The 17,114-nt window shown below is 42.5% G+C and overlaps 2 protein-coding genes across 2 annotated transcripts; one reads left to right on the top strand and one right to left on the bottom strand.

Moving 5' to 3' along the window:
• Positions 1-2,493: 2,493 nt before the first annotated feature.
• On the bottom strand, positions 2,494-5,235 carry LOC102713581 (scarecrow-like protein 6). Its single transcript, XM_040527945.1, has one exon. It carries the CDS (start codon positions 5,027-5,029, stop codon positions 3,047-3,049), a length of 1,983 nt encoding a protein of 660 aa, XP_040383879.1. The 5' UTR covers positions 5,030-5,235; the 3' UTR covers positions 2,494-3,046.
• Positions 5,236-14,138: 8,903 nt separating this feature from the next.
• Positions 14,139-16,827, top strand: LOC102713858 (NADH dehydrogenase [ubiquinone] 1 beta subcomplex subunit 8, mitochondrial). The gene is made up of 4 exons (XM_006662518.3): positions 14,139-14,366; positions 14,508-14,594; positions 14,719-14,814; positions 16,523-16,827. Exons 1-4 carry the CDS (start codon positions 14,229-14,231, stop codon positions 16,577-16,579), a joined length of 378 nt encoding a protein of 125 aa, XP_006662581.2. The 5' UTR covers positions 14,139-14,228; the 3' UTR covers positions 16,580-16,827.
• The last annotated feature ends 287 nt before the right edge of the window (positions 16,828-17,114 follow it).

The following is a 17,114-nucleotide window of genomic DNA, read 5'->3' on the forward strand; positions in this document are numbered from 1 at the left end:
CAACATCTCATCGTTGATTTTTCAAAATCAAACGAATAACACGCTCGACAGTGGTTTTTATTGGAAATGATGATGATTTTCACTAATATAAAAACTATTATACCTGTTTTGTTGATGTAAATTACCATCGATGAAACTTATTATAGTTCATCTTAGCAGAAACAATATTGATCAAAACCACCTATAATGGTTTTTGCAGGCTATTTTCAGATATTATAACATGGATTTGCATCCATACGTTTGAAAACGCTCTCGACCCAATTATACTATCTGTGTACGACTGAAACACTGTAACCATTAATTAGGCAAGAGGGTCAAGTGAGTAGTAATTTAGCATTTGATCAATTAGATCGTACGTAAGTCGGATGGTTAAGTCGTAAGCATAGCAATTTCCGTTTGAAAACACGTTGCTCCTGTAAAACCATGAGGCGATTTCCAGTCACTCACTCAATGACTCACTCAGTGATGCCCATCTATATCTTGCTACAAGTTACAATATTCTCGATCGGCAGAGACTAATTGGAGAGGATGTTTTATTCCTCATCGTTAACCTGAGGCCGGCACAAACGTGGACGAACGAATTCGGTACCCTAATCAGCTTAGCACCAGAGGGCTCAGCTAAAGATGCTTTGCCGCCATTTCGGTAAAGCACTCAGGCTTTACACCATGATTGCCCCCTCTTCTTTGCATCTCCAGCACAGGCAAGCAGGATGGCTGGACTGGAGAACAAGCAGGATTCGGTTCATGTTGCAGCGAAGAATTCTGCCATGAGATAAGAGGTGAAAAAAAAACACCAAAGAAAACGCGTTTGTGGCACCCCATCACCCTATGTTCTTCAATGAGCAACAGTACTTGGCATTGCCCAATGTTCTTATCTGAAGCTTTTGGACAAACATATTCTGACAGGAGTTTGTTCTTCTTCTTCTTCCAGTTTGTAAGGAGCAGATTTAGAGCTTAATTAGTTAGGCTGTCATGTGTCCAAGCTGAATTTTCAGATTGACAAATCATCAGTTCATCACTCCCCCCTGTGGTCCAGTGTGAGCAGAATTGGAGGTGCAAGGCAGGAGCATAAAGCATTAACAGTAAACAGGATGGATGGTGGTGTGCTTCAGCTGCATTGATTAACAAACAATAAACAGTATTAACAGTAAAGGAGCCAATGTTTTTAAGTATGCTTTTAATTAATGTCGTTTGAGTAACAATGAAGCCACTACCATGAGCCCCAGACAACAGTAACAGCACACAATGCCTGCACTGCATGGCTAACCTCTGATTATTATTTTTTACATATGCTACTCTTAGTAGAGTATACTAATACACAGTACACATCTATGAAGCATGGACAACACTGTATTATACTATGCAGAACAAGAAGTGACAGATACCAGAACATATTGATAGATAAATGATACTACCACTACACTAATAAGTGCATAGGTAGACAGGGTATATATAGAATTTAGAGTAGATGGAAGCTGAATTGCTGAAGAAGCCATGAATGAGGCCATGATGCATGATGAACAGCTAGCTAAGGCAACTAACCTAAAAATTGTTAGCGCTTTGGTTAGCCAAGTCTAAGTAGACCCTTCTTTGCTGCTGGGCGAAGTGCAGATCAGAATCCCACTGAGACAGACAGAGAGAAAGAGGAGCCAAAATTAAAAATAAAATAAAAACATTTTTGCCTGACGCCTTTATGCTTGCTTGGGTCGCCCATGGCCGCTTTATTCCCAATCCTTGTTTCTTCTACCTCGCGACTGCTAACTCCAGAGGCTGCTGGCTGCCACTGTGCTGCTAACCACGCACAATTCTCGTCTAATCCTGCTTGTTGCTGCCTTTCCAGGTGCCTAAGCATAAACGTGTATTCTGTTTCCGCGGAATTCTCTTTCATGAATTTTAGGGGAATTGTAGAGGGTTTTGTGAAACTTCCGCGAAATTCCCTGCGGAAATTATTAGGATCTTATTCAGAACAAAGGAATTTCGTTGGAATTGTATTGGTTTATGTGAATAAAATCTTGAAAAAAAAAGCGAAAGGATCCGTAGCCTAATGGTTACAAAAGGCCTTAGTGGCACTTGAGGTCCGGGAGAGCGTGCGTGCGTTGTACCGTGTTCTCGTTCAAAAAAATCATATGTTATGAAGGAGCCCTGAACCAAGTGTGAGCCATTGGTCAAAATTATGTTGTTTTAGATCTTAGAATCATTTAGATGGAAAAATTTTATGGGAATTTGGCAAAAACTGAACTACTATTACCTGCAACGCGGGGACTTATTCGATTTGGAGGCATTTTATGAAAATTGTAGAAAAAACATATTGTTACCTATGAAAATATTACTATAAATTCCTCATTCGAAAGAGCCCAAAATTTCCGCGTTCCAAGATGCTTCTATTCGACACACCTGATAGAAGAGCCAGGTGTACTACATGTTCCATCTCCCGATCGAATTTTCAGCTTTAGATTGTACACGTAGGAATTCAAAACAAGAGATATATATAAACATGATCAAGTTGGTGACATCACGTTAGTGGTGTTCCAAATCAAAACAGGCTCTGTTCCATTGCACACGTGTACTGTACTAGCAATAGCAATTAGCAAGTAGTAAAATGGAAGAACAAATTAAGCCATAGCCATTGGTTTTTCTTCTTTTTTTTTTCTTCACGGGAATCGAGTAGTAGTAACACAGGTGACGGTGAAGGAGCAGTAGAAATGCAGCAGCTACTGTACCAGTACAACACCATTGCGACATGACGATGGGCATGCAGAGCAGAGGAGCAGAGCATGCAGCCATCTGCAAGGTGACACGACGTACGTACTTACTTGCTCAATCTTAATTAGGACACTAATGCAGCAGCGAGTAGTGATCAGCTCAGATCATTTTACAACACAAATTAAAGGGTAAAAAAAAGAGAGAGAAAAAGAAAAGAAACACTTCACTTTCACTTGGAAGAGTAGGATCATTAGTCCCTAACTAATCCGCGGCTCCTTGATACGTCGGCTCCACGGCTTTGTTGCTCGCCGGCGGCGGCGGCGGCGACGGCGACGGTGAAGGTTTAGCACCTCCATGCTGAGACTGACACGAGCTCGCCGCGCTGCCAGTAGAGGCAGAGAGAGCCGGCGCGCTTCTCGACGCGGAACCCCCTGACGTGCACCTTGTTGAGGAGCGACTCGGCCTGCGACTCCGCGAAGGTGGTGGCCTGCACGGGGACGAAGCCGGCCGACGTGAAGACGCTGCGCCACGGCGCGACCTTGTCCATGGCGGCGCGGTGGCGGCCCAGCACGGACTGCTCGATGGCTGGCTGGAGCAGGTACCGCTCGATCTTGCTGGCCGTGTCAGGGTCTGTCCCGAAGGCGTCGATGGACTCGAGGAGGATGAAGGCGGACTGGAGCGACTGGAACAGGTGGGCGGCGAAGGAGAGGTCGGAGCGGTCGCAGCCGCGGTCGACGGAGACGACGACCTTGGCGCCGAGGCGCTTCACGAGGCGGAGCACGGCGGGCATTGTGGCGGCGTGGGCGGAGCCGACGGGGAGGTGGACGGCGATGGCGTCGCCGCCGCTGGCGATGGCGAGGAGCTCGGCCGGGTCGAGGGTGTCGATGTTGAAGACGGTGAACTGGAAGAAGACGCCGAGCTCCGCGGCGAAGCTGGAGAGGTTCTCGTGGATGAGCTGCAGCTCGAGCGGGTGGTGCGACGACGGCGACACCAATGCGGTCACCTTGAGCGCCGTGGCCGGGCGGCGCTGGGCGAGCTCTTGCATCAGCGACGCCCACTGCTCGCCCATGCCGATGTCGAAGTCGAGCACGTGGATGCACCCCGCGCCGGTCAGCTCGTCGAGCACCGCCTGGACGCAGGTGAGGTGCGCGAACTGGAGCACCGGGGAGACCTCCGAGAAGGCCTTGTACGCGCCGAGCTTGACCACCACGTCGTACGGCGTCGACGCCGACGACGCGGGGGCGTCGCCGGTGGGGGATAGCGCTAGGCGCAAAGCCTCCTTGAAGTAGAAGGCAGAGCGGAGCAGTGGCGTCCCGGCCGCCGGGGCGGCGGGGAGCCGGTAATTGAGCCGCGCCAATATCTCGCGGGCGCCGAAAGCGTCGCCGGCCTCGGCCAGCTTCGCCGCCTCGGCTAGCTGTTCCACCGCGGCGGCCGCCTCGTCGTTCGCCGCCTCCGCCTTCGGCTTCAGGGCGGGTACGAACCCGCCCGCCGGGCCGAGGGGGCACGGGAACTGAGGCAGCTTCGGCGCCGGCGCGCCGGCCATCGGGTGGTGCCGCTTGGAAGGCGGCGGCGCCGAGTCGAACGACGGGTGGGCGCCGAAGAACGCCGCGTGCGGCTGCGGGTGGTGCTGCTGGTGGTGGTGGAGCAGGAAGTTGTTCGGCGGATGCGCGCCGAACGACACCACCGGCTTCGTGTCCTCCATGGCCGGCGCGAACGACGACAGGTTGTGCCCGAACGCGGCGGCGGGCGGGGACAGCATGGGCGCGGCGCCGCCATGGTCGAGCTCAAGAACCGGCGGGTCCATGACGCCCGCCATCGCCGCGGACGCGTCCTCGCCGCCAATGATCCAGCGAAGGAAGGTATTGTCCGGCGCCAGCCCCGACGGCGCCGCCGCATCAGACAGCACGGCGCCGGCGGCATCCCACCCTTCCCCGGCGCCAAGCCCCATATCAAGCGGCGTGAGCTGGTGCACCCACTCCTCCTTCCCCCCCGCGTTGGCCACCTCCTCCCCAGCAGCTCCTCCTCCTCCTCCTCCCCCCGCCCCCGGCCATCCCACCGGCGGCGGGGAGACGTTCTTGGCGTTAGCGCCGGCGAGGGCCGCCACGTCGGCGGCGGCGCCGAGCGGCGACGACAGCGTGGAAGCCGAGGTGGGCGGGCTGGGGCTGGGGCTGTGGCGGTGGTCAAGCACCGACCTTGGCTCCCAAAACCCACCGGCGCCGGCGCCGGAGACGACCTTGGCGGCGGCGAGGCCAAGCCCCCCCTGCAGTATGTGTAGTGTCCCCGCGTGCCCCTCTCGAGCGCTACCACCAAAGGGCATTCCTCTCATCTAATCCAACACCTCATAACAAACAGCAAGCAATTCCACCCACCCTCGCCGGTCGCCGGCTCGCCGCCGCCCCTCTTCTTCTTGCTCTTGCTCTCTCTCTCTCTCTCTCGATTGCTCGTCGTCTGGTTGATGAGTTGATGTGTTGTTGGTGTGGAGGTAGTAGAGAGAGGAGGGTGTGGGGGAGGGGAGGAGGGGGAGGAGTATTTTATTCTTTGGGAGGGCAGCAGCGTCTTGATCTCGAAATGATAGCGTGCAACATGAAAAAGGCAATAAAGTGGCCTTCCCCTCCCTCCCTCCCGCTCTCTGAGTACTTGCCTTCTCTCACCTCCTTCCTCTCCTCCTCCTCTCTCTTTCAGTTTATCTCTCCTCTCTTTTTTTTAAAAAAAAGTTATATAAATATTATTATAATTTATAAAATTAAAGATATATCATCTTCATTTACATGTCATTGACTCATACAGACCCCATGTATCATTGAAATACCTATAACATATAACTAACTTTACAAACTATAATAGTACGTTTATAAATTTCTCTTTTTTATACCATCTCTTAGAATTTATTTTTTAGTGCGTTTAGTATTTGATAATTTGTTTTATTTAAAAACTAAAAAGATTAGTCAAATATAAAGTACTATTTATATTTTATCATTTACTAACAATAAAAATATTAATAAAAAAATAAATACGACGAAGGATCAAATACGGTATCAGGAACTGAAAAATAGATTTATTTTAAGTGGAGGGGTTTTTTTTACTCATCTTTCTCTCTCTGAACTATAGTCTCTACATCACTCTCTCTCTCTCTGAACTGTGCTGCGTAAAACTTGTCTTAAAGGGAGGGAGGCTTTCGCTACTGTATCTAGCATAGCACTTGGGTGGCAACAGCCAGCAGGGAAAGGCTGGTGCAAAATTCCTGATGCATGCAGGTAAAAAGGGAGTCGGAGGAGGAGATATCTGAAATTTTCTGCAGACATAATACTGTTTGCAATGCATGTGCTACTTTTGTTCCTCCTCCTTCCTTGTCGCCAGAAACATCTGTTCAAACAACTGCAAACTCGCCATTTTGTTTCACTACTGGAGTGCTAGTACAATCTCACCTTTGTGTGCCTCCTGGGGAAAAAATGACCGGTCTCTTTCAGAATCCCCACGCTGCCACTGAAACATCGAACAAGAACACCACACCATGGAAATTACTGCTCCATAGGATGGATGGAAGCAGCAGTTCTACACACCAGGAGCGGTATGATGGTAAAAAAAAGGGAGAAAGAACTAAAATGTGACACTGTGACACTATGCTTCAATTCACTTCCATGAGAAGTTCCATCTGCTGCTGCTGCTACTACTCTTCGAGTGCCATCAATGCAGTTCCATGGCCATACCAAACTTGATCATCAGAAAGCAGAGAGACACTTAAAAAGTGCATGGGCAAAGTGACCAATTGCAGTGCATTTTTGCATCATGAGCCTTTTGCATCGAATGGCTCATGGCTGCATGCACCTCCCTGTTCTTCGTGCGTGCTTGCATCTCGATCAGCAGGGTGAGCATGTTCATAACTGCAACTCCCCAAAGGCGACGAGCAGCAGCAGCAGCAGCAGCCAGTAGTAGTATACTACTCCTACCAATTGGCATCCAAAAGGATGGAGTAAAGTGGAAAGCTGGAGCTGCTCTGCTCTGCTCATCCAAAATGCGTCATCATTTGCCTGCCTGCTCGATCGGCTTTTGGAGTTTTGACCCTGACGACCAGATGAATGAACTCTGAACTTCTGAAGATTTGAAGCTGCTGCTGGCTGGCTGGCTGCAGCTCAGTGTGTGCTTCTGTTCTTCGGCCTCCAAATCAATGCACCACTGATTCAGTTGCCACACATCTTGCCGGCTAGCAACATTTCAGTCTGAAGCCTTCTCCTCTCTCTCTCTCTCTCTGAATTTCTTTGCTTGACAGCATGCCAAAGCACCAATTGCTTTTATCGACAAAAGGTGCAATCTTCAGAGCTGTATTTAAATCTCTCACTCATCAGAGGAGTGTAATCTCCAAGACATTTTTTAGAAGGTCATCTTGCATTGCATTGCAATTCGCTGCTGTCATCAGTAAATGAATACACTTTCTCAGTTTCAGTAAAATTGTTTTTTTAGGTAATGTCAGTAAAATTGTTTGGTGTTGTGTTGATCTACTACAAGATACTGTAAAACTGTCGTGTGCACAGTCACTAGTGGGGCATTGAAGTACTGTGTACATGTGAAAGAGTTGTTGGGATTTAACTACGACCAAGATAAATATTGAATTGGAAGGTTACAACTCCCTCCATCGTAAACATTTAACATTCCTGGTAAACTTTAATCAAAAATTGAAAAATTTAACGATCTATTTAATATAAAATAAGTTTATAAAATATAATGAGTTTATGATATTATATTTGTATTTTTTTCAAGGCATATTTTTGTATAATATATTTTTGTTCTTATAAACCAAGTACTAAGTTGGGCAATTATCTAGGCCGTTTTCAGTGGAGAATTTTATTACTCGTTTTCCAAAAGTTTCATGTCATTTCAAGATGTTTGTGTTCATGAATAAAATAATGCCTTCAATACATAATTTTATTTCACGATTTTATATGCTAACCATAGCATTTAATTATTAAATTTTGTTATGAAATGATTTGGACATAGTGGGGTTTTATTTCTATTTCCAAGGCATATGATGAATCGGTTTGGTCATAGCTGGTTTCCTTCTATCTCTAAGAAATAGAAAAATCTGTATACTAGGTTTTAGGTTTTATCTAGATGAAATACATCCGTTGTCCGTTCGTACTTTTTTTTTTGTCATATTGTCTATTTAGGCTATATAAGTATATCATATGTTATTCATTGAGGTTATAACTCTTACGAAACCTACACCGAGAACAACCTAATACTCAGATACGTGCGGTGGCACCTCTCCTTTCCTTTTAATATATACTCCCTAGTTTGTTTGACTTTTTTTATTTATAATGTTTGATCATTTGTCTTATTTAAAAAATTATGAAAATATCATTTATTTTACTTATGACTTACTTTATTATAAAAAACTTTAAGCATGTCTTATATTTATATATTTATACTAAATTTTTAAATAAGACAAATGGTAAAGTATTACAACCAAAAAAGTCAAATATCTTACATTAGAAAACGGAGGTACTAGTTTTTTTTACTTGCACACTTCCTCAATTACTAAATAATATGTTTTATTAAAAAAAATTTTGTAAAAAGTTGCTTTTAAAGTTATATTAATATTTTTTTCATATATTTTAGTTACTATTTAATTAACCATGTGCTAGTCGATCGCTCCATTTTGCAATAGGAAATCAATCCAGCTATAGATGTATATAGATTAACGCCACAGGAATGTGCTCGATCGGCTAGCCGCTGATCCATGATTCGTCACCCTACGATTAGGATGCGGCATGCTACTACTCGTTGACCTAAACATGCTTCGTCTCGCTCTTTCGTCATAAAATAAGCCTCACCAGTTTCCTCTTAATCGAGTAAACATAATTCATTGATAAAACTTTATATGTATTTTTAACAATCTATGAATAAATATTAATAAATAAACTGAAAAAACTCTAAAATTAATTTTAAATTTAAGTGTTACAGTTAAAAATTTAGCTTATGGGCGTAAACATAAACGAAAAGATAAAAGCTAAATCTGTATAAATAATGTTTCGCGTGTGTGTTAATTCTTCGAACTAGCTTAGCTAGAATTGTTTTAGACGCCAGTTTGCAACTAACATGCCCATATCATTGGTGGTTACAAAATTAATGAAAACAATACACAACTACACACCCTTCTAAGAAAAAAAAATCAGTTTTGCTAAAAATATGATGTTGAATTTTTTTTCTTGGTTTCTGTCATTTTTTTACTATATGATGATTGTTGCATCTCTATTTCAACTAAGTATATTTCTGTTACTCATATATATATCTCTCTCTTTTTTCAAGCATGTAATCAATTGCTTTTATTCTAATCCTCTTATATAGAAAACTGCGGTGGAAGCTTTGAAATTTACTATGTAAATATTATTATTTGTGCTTTCAAGAAAAGCGTGGCTCCTGGAGCCTTTTCTAAAGAAAAAAAGAATTACACTGTAAATACATATGATTTACAATTTAAAAAATGATTGTTTTCTAAATGTGGCGTCATAAATATAGCTAATCCCTCCTCTACCGATTTTTTTTTTAAAAAAACATACAATCTTCAAATAATTACTTTCTTTCCTCAACAAAAGATATATTTTTTGGGGACGCAAGAAACAAAAAGATTTGATGCATGCATGGAGGTGACCACAAGTAACAGAAAATGGCATCTGGTTCTCGTCCATTTTATTCGGACGATACGTCTCAATTGGTGAGGTGCTTCTAAGCCAGGATTTGATCAGGCGTGCGACGTCTACTCTCTAGCTGCCCCCAGTCAAATCCCCCTCATTTGTGCGGCCCTAACGACGCCACACCACCAATCAAACAGCTGATCAGACGAAAGAACTCAACTTACCATTTGCTAGATCACGACGCTGACAGCCTGACAGATCGATCAACCGTGTGAGTTACTAAAATTCAGCAACAGGATTGGTGAATTCAGGGCATGTCATTTTCGCTTCAGCAACAATCTAAATTCTGTAGCCGGAGATCGCTGCTCATTCTGATTTCTGAATTTGCACTGAAAAACTGATTGTTCTGTTTGGATGATGATGATAATAAAAACGGCTGCTTTGATTTGATTTGAAGTACTCCTGGAGTAAATTTTTTTCAGGGATTGGAGGAGCCAGAGGAGACATGACACATCGAAACAATGAATGCCCATGTGAGCCCCTGAATACTTTATTTCGCAATCCGAAACACAGACTGATGATTGATTAGCAGAGACCGAAAAAGAAAACGGATTTAATTATGGGATTTGATTAATCCGGCTCCTCGCACAGGGCAGTTAGCTAGCTAACCGCTTCATCGATTAATCGTACATGGCCCTGTCGGTGCAGCTGCCGGTGTGATGCCCCCAAGCAATTAGTCTAATCTAATCAAGATCGAGTTCAGACACACCTCCATGGCTGCCATGGAGCTAATTGCTAGGGACACTGATCAACACTGATTGGATCTGAGCTGCTGCAATTAGGACAACAAGCAAGCAGGCAAGAAGGCGACCCTGAACAGGAGACAAATTTTCTATGAATTTTCGCAGTCTCGATTTGTGCCAATCGCAATGAAGGACCCCCCCCCCCTCCGGCACCATGGTATTTGATGTGGATGCTTGTGGAAACATCTGCATCTGATGTCGGTACTATGTTTAATCTTTGGGCGATGGATGGGTTAACAACTGCAACTTGGGTGGGCTGATGGTTAATTTAATTACACTGTTCAGCTAACTAATTGAGCTCAGTTAACTTGGAAGGTACTAAACAAATGGCGTGATGGATATCGGAGCAAGCAGCCGTATCTGTCAAGAGATCTCTTGGCTAGATTTGGCATGAACATGGTGCCTATTACGGTGGCTATGCCTATGTGCATCTGAATTAAATCTTCAGAGACGGTAGGCACTAGTAGCCATGACGGTGACAGAGATGTGAGAATTGTGTTTATCTCGCCGACTTGGGGCAATGGCGACGTGCAAACCAATCGATTAGCAGGTGTGGTTTAATTGCCGAAACGTCGTGCTCTTCAGAAGCTTTTAACCTGGGGTTTGAGTGCTGATTAGTGAGTGACTGGTCTGAATTTCTTCAGAGACCCGAAAACAAAGATCAGTGCTAGTTACGGTAACGAAATGATTCAAGAATTATATTTACAGTTTTGAAGAAGATTAGTCTTTTTTTTTTTTTGTCCTAATCTTTCAACATATGGTTTGCCTCAAGAGGCATTTGGGCGTACGGTAACTGGGCCGTTTGGTCGCAACTGGGCTTTTTTCCGGCCCACCTGAACTGGGCCAATTTCCAGCCCACACAGGCTGTCTCTCCGGTGATCCTACGAGAAGTCGCCGCCGGCGACGGCGACGGCGAGAACGCGGGAGTCGCCGGCGACTGCGACGACCGACGAAGCACAGCCGATCTCGTGCAAGGACTGTTCTGAAACTAGCTTTCCTGTTCATCAAGACTGAATCTTTGTTCTCTCCATTTCCTAGCTGGATGTTCACGGCTCTGTTCTTGGACTGCATTGCCTAGCACAACGAAAGGCCAGTGCATGGCACTACCAGGCTTGATCTTGGACTGCAATTAGGCAAATTGGCTGCTTAAATCATTCCCTGACAGTTCAGTTAATTCAAGCTCGCCAGTCGCCTCGAATGTACTAAAAGAATTGCGTGATGATACCATTTTAAGCAGCAGCAGTGTCTTCAGCTGCAGAGGACTCGAAATCTACAGCAGAGTATGTAGGATTGACTGACTTGTGGGCAGTAGAGCTGTATGCTGACAGAGACGGCAGGGTATTACCCAAACAGTGGCTGCGTATGTCTACATTAATTCTGGCTCTTCCTGTCCTCCAACTTCCAACCATACGCTTCTGAAGCTTAAACCGGACTCACATTCTTAAAAATTAAATTAGTGTGCTCGAAATAGTAAAAAAATAATATGGTTCTAACGCTTTATCTATTGATTGATATATAGAGAGAGATTTAGATTCAATAGTATCTGTATAAATTTAGATAGAACTGCCAAGTTTTAAAAGTATGGAATGGAGAGAGTAAAAACATTATACCATTTTTTCTCTTATAATCTAAAATATAACACTTTAGAAATAAAATTTGAAATTGATCTTGTAGTTTTTTATCGCCGTACATTTTACAATATTTGTTATAAACCGTTACTAGATGTATATAATAGTTTTAATTAATAAATTATTTTTCGTTTCAAATAAGCTGTTTCGCTTGGTCAAATATTTCGGCATGAATTGCAGGGCGTTCTTAACCATCTTTCCTGTTCACAATCTGAATGTTCGGTCGTGTATGGTTAGTTCAGTTAACTATATCACTTCGGTACTGCGCACTACTCCCAAAATCCAAAATATAGAACATATTTTGTTTGACCAAAGCTTACTCACTTATTCTATAATTTTTAATAAAGATTGATACTATTATTAATATTTAAAAGTTCTTATGGTTATACTTTTGTGTCGTATAAGTGATATGTTGATGTAGCATTTTTTACCAATCCCTTGTCCTAACGAGAGCCGTATATTTTGAAAAGAAGAGCAACAATCAATTTCATGACGGAGGAAACAGCAAGCAATAGTATCTGTAAGAGTTTTTCCCTAGGTTTGGTAGCATGAACATTGCGCAAATTGCGGTGGGGATGTTCATCTGAATTAAATCCAGGAGGCGTTCAAAATTCAATGGTACTGTACACTCTAATCTACAGTGGAGTACGTAGGATTGACTTGTGGCATTTGCCGTGTGGTTTTTGTTCAGAGTTACTGTAGAAGTTTAATTTTTTTAGTTTTTAGATACAATGTTTAACTCTTCATCTTATTTAAAAAAATTACGATTAATAATTTTATTTTATTAGATGATAAAACATGAATAATGATTTATACGTGACTAGTTTTTTTATTTATTTTTAAATAAGACAGCTTGACATAAAAATAAAAAAGTTAGTTTTTTTTACGGAGGGAGTACACTTCCTGTCGCTACGGAGACGCATGAACTGTTTGTTTCCTCACCGACTTGGATAATGGCGACCTGAAAGTTAACCAGACAGGTAGACAGTGCTGCGTAAGTCTATTAATTCCGTCTCATCGAATCCCCCAACTGTTTTTTTTTTGGTAACATAATCCCCCAACTGTTGCTGCTCGTACTGTTCTCTACGTTCGTACTACACCAACACGATCTTCAAATACCGTAATTTTGTATTAAAAAGTATGTGGGTAATAAATAAATATTTATCTTTGTTAAACTATTTTTACGACTCATCTATACATGTTTTCCTCCTGTTTTCAAACTTTTTTTAAAAATATTACTCTCTCCTTGCCTAAATGTTTGACGCCGTTGACTTTTTATACATGTTTGACTACTCGTCTTATTCAAAAAATTTATATAATTATTGATTATTTTTATACCATTTTATTTACTGTTAAATATATTTTTATGTATATATATAGTTTCACATATTTGATAAAAAAATTTGAATAAGACAAGTAGCCAAACGTGTATAAAAAAGTCAACGACGTCGAAGAGGGAGTAATACTCAAAGGATTAAAGGTTTAACCATATTCTTATCCATAATGACAAAACATATAGAATTGGAGTAACATAAGTATATACTCATCCGATCAAAAATATTAGTCCTTTATGATAAGATTTTACTAAACTTTTAAAAGTCCGACCACGAATTATTTCTTGAATGTTTGGTTTAAATGCCAAATAAATGATATACATAGGTTTTTCTCATAGGGTATTGTCATAATATCATAAACTTATTGAATTTTGTAAATTTATTGTAACAAAAAAACTGATTCATTTTCATACATTTGACTAAATCTTATCTAAAATGACAAATATACTTTTGACCGAATGAAGCAGCTGTACAGATCTTAACATGGTTTATGTAAAACTACTTTGACCAATATCATTATAAAAATAAGTCATTTTAAATAAAAAAGAGAATTAGGATAGTTCATTTAATGGTAAATCGTGAACATTATTCTTACATGAACTATCTATCCGATTTCCTTTATTATAAGAGTTAAAATTTAAAATGTCTGATTTGGCATTACTGGCAGATATTTATATTTATGTATCAGCGGAGATGTGGCGCGATTCTCAAATGTAATCGTTGGCTAAAAATACTTCTGAAATTTATGGTACTCGGAATATGTATGATTGTCACGTGTAATATTTTTTTTCCATTTTGATAGTAAAATGAATGCTTTGTTTTTTTTCAAAAAGGAAAAAAAAGGAGAGAAAATAGTGCCGTCTACCAAGTCCAAACAGGCCAGCCCAATGTAAGTACAAAGGCCCAACCACAAAAGCCTCTCTCGTTTTGTCCCGGACGGCCCGTTAAGCCCAACAATTAAGCCCAATTAGGCCCACTACTGGTCTTCTCCCCTAGGCCCACAATGCGGCACAAGAACTAAGCCCACCTACTCCGCCGCCGCCGCCGACGAGCAGCACAACCCAACCGCACGAGACGACGGCGACTCCCCCCGCGCGCACTTAGATCCGAGGCAGAGAGAGAGAGGTGGAAATGGCAGGGAGGCTGACCGCGGCGGGGTCCCGCATCCTGGGCGGCCAAGGCGCCGCCGCGCGCGCCGCGGCGTCCGCGCTCCGGCACCGCGCCGGCATGGGCCTCCCCGTCGGCAGGCACATCGTCCCCGACAAGCCCGTAAGGCCTCTCCTCTCCTCTCCTCTCCTCTCCTCCCCCTCGATGTCTCTTCGTGCCTCTGCTCATCTGATTTCGCTCTCCGGCGATGCGATTTCTATCTCTAATCCATTCGATTTTGGGGGAATTTTTGGGTGGTCGCAGCTGCCCACGAACGACGAGCTGCTGTGGGACAACGGCACGCCCTTCCCGGAGCCCTGCATCGACCGCCTCGCGCCGCACATCGGCAAGGTCTGAACTCCCCCACTACCCCAATCCTCCTCCTGCGCCGCACTGAACTGCATCATGGATTCGTTCGTGGGGTTTCAATTTGTTTGATCTGATGCTGTTTGTGTCGTGGTGATTGATTGGTCAGTACGAGGCATTGGCGTGGCTCTGCGGTGGACTCGGATTCTTCGCTACTCTTGGCTTGGCCGCTGCCTTAAACGACAAGGCCTCCAAGATCCCTTACGTGAGTGCCCAATACTTCATCCTGATGTTTGTATTTGTGTTTCGTTTGGAAGAACAAACAGTACAACTGCTGGCATTTGAACAACAGTAGGAGTAAATAAGGTTAGACCAAATATCCAAGATAAGAAGACATGGGGAAACACTAGGCTGAAAAATGGCCACTGCGAGGTAGTTCCTGTATCGTAGGCAAATATCTTCCTTTCTTTCGCCCATTAGAACCTGCCAGTGTTTCTGCGCTTGATTGATATACGTATATTCCTTTCCTTCCACATTGTTGACATGATTCTCTAGGTGGCACAATTCTGGTCAAACTCTAATATGTCTCATACTATATTTAATGTTTCATCTCGTCATTCTCAAGTTAAAAAAATTTTGTGTTCAGATATCTTCAATAAATCTTAGGCCACTAAGGGAGGATGCTAATCAGATGCGTTTATCAAATTATTGAATTAACAGTACATTTTAAAGTTTTCTGGTGCACCTTAGCTTGTTCTAAACTTATTAGTTTCAATAAGTTCCTTATTATATGCTGAAGAGTAATCTATATTGTTTCTGTCTGTCAGTTTATATAATCACCAAAAGAAAAAAAAAAGGAATTTGAAAGTGGTTAACCATCAGTGTGATAAACAATCATAGAGGACCTAGTTTGGTTCATGATATAAAATATAAGATGAATCAATGATTGCATTTTTCAAGGATTATATTTTCAATCCTAAATGCAATCAATCATGTACTCATATCCTCTTATATTAATTAGTCATAAATATATGGACTATTATCACTCTCTGTTAGTGAGCTGAATTTAGTCACCCTTAATTGTTGTTTTTGGATGAGAGTATATTGTCTGAGATAGTATTTTATAGAATCTGTGATTTCATAGGGAGCATTTAACTCTGCAATACCCCTGAATTTACTTCTTGGTCAGGCCCAGCACTCTATAATTTAGTTGTCTTCATATGTAGCAGCATTAATCTATTTTACTTGAACTGTAATATTGATTACTGAGTTATGTTGATCTATATGTAATGGTAAATATTACTGCCACGTGATTTCTTGTACTAGGTTCTAGTTTGAGCTGAATCATGGAAGGGGCTCTGATAATAGCCTTAGTGTGGTCTTTGTAAAACACTGAACTCTTCAACCCTGATCTTCTATATCTCCTCTCTCAGTACCATTCAATTTTGATTCTGAAAAAGTAGGTGTTTGTTGTAGCTTCATAGTTCGTACTTAACAAGAACATCGTGGTGACATGGTTTGGTAGGCTAAACTATTGTGAACTTTAAAGCATGGAGGATTTTATTTGTATTATGACTATTATCCATGTTGTTTGACCATCCCTGAGGCTACACAAAGCCTCTGCAAGTTCTCTGCCATAGATGAAATGCCCACCAAGTGCTGATTGTCTCCTTAAAGTGACAGCAGATAGATGACTTACTATAGATGCTGAGCAACTTGCCTACCCATTGTTTCAGAGCTGTAGCTTAATTGAAGAGTGAAAGTTCATAGAAGAGAGGGTGCAGTACTGTATTTTAAATTATCTCCTTTTATCAGACGGAATACTATAATATCATGCGATCACTCGTGTAAAGTAGCATTCGTTAAATCATTTGTCATTAATGGGCAAAGAAGATGCATATGAATTCTGAGTGTAGACCGGATCAAGTTAAGATAATGAGCTGACTGACAATTGTCATATTGTTTTCCTGCAGACCCCAAAAGTCTACCCATATGACAATTTGAGAGAGGAGCTTGGCGATAGACCATAGAAGGCTCCACCTTCTCAATATGATGTGATGGACTGAGCTCTCATGTCTTCTTTAATCAGTGAAAAGAACAGGAAAATTGTAATGTTCCTGATGGTTGTGTTTGTTGTCACTCTCTTGTTATAAATTACCATCTTGTGATTTTCTGAATCTTGCCAAGCATGGCTTTGTCCTATAATAATGCAATGAGTGTCTTTGAGCAACTATTACAGATTCTAAGGAATGAACTGTTGATGATTTCATCTTTACAATTTCAAATGTCCTTTAACTTCTTAGAACACCCTGAAGTCTGAACCATGTTTGCGCCGTTAATCTGTCAAGCAATGTTCTATAGGTGCAGGTTTGATCTGCATGCTTATTGCAGTTGCAATTATAGATGTAAATCAAAATGAGCCATTTTATGCATGTATTGTTTTCCATCCAGTCTCTCGTAGTTATCTACTACTACCGTCCTATAATATAAGAGATATTGACTAATATAAATGCATAATCCCTCGTGTAGTTGTGTACTTGTGTTATGGAACGGTGGACGGTGGTG

The sequence above is a fragment of the Oryza brachyantha genome, chromosome 10, assembly GCF_000231095.2.
Source record: "Oryza brachyantha chromosome 10, ObraRS2, whole genome shotgun sequence".
Classification (NCBI taxonomy): Eukaryota; Viridiplantae; Streptophyta; class Magnoliopsida; order Poales; family Poaceae; genus Oryza; species Oryza brachyantha.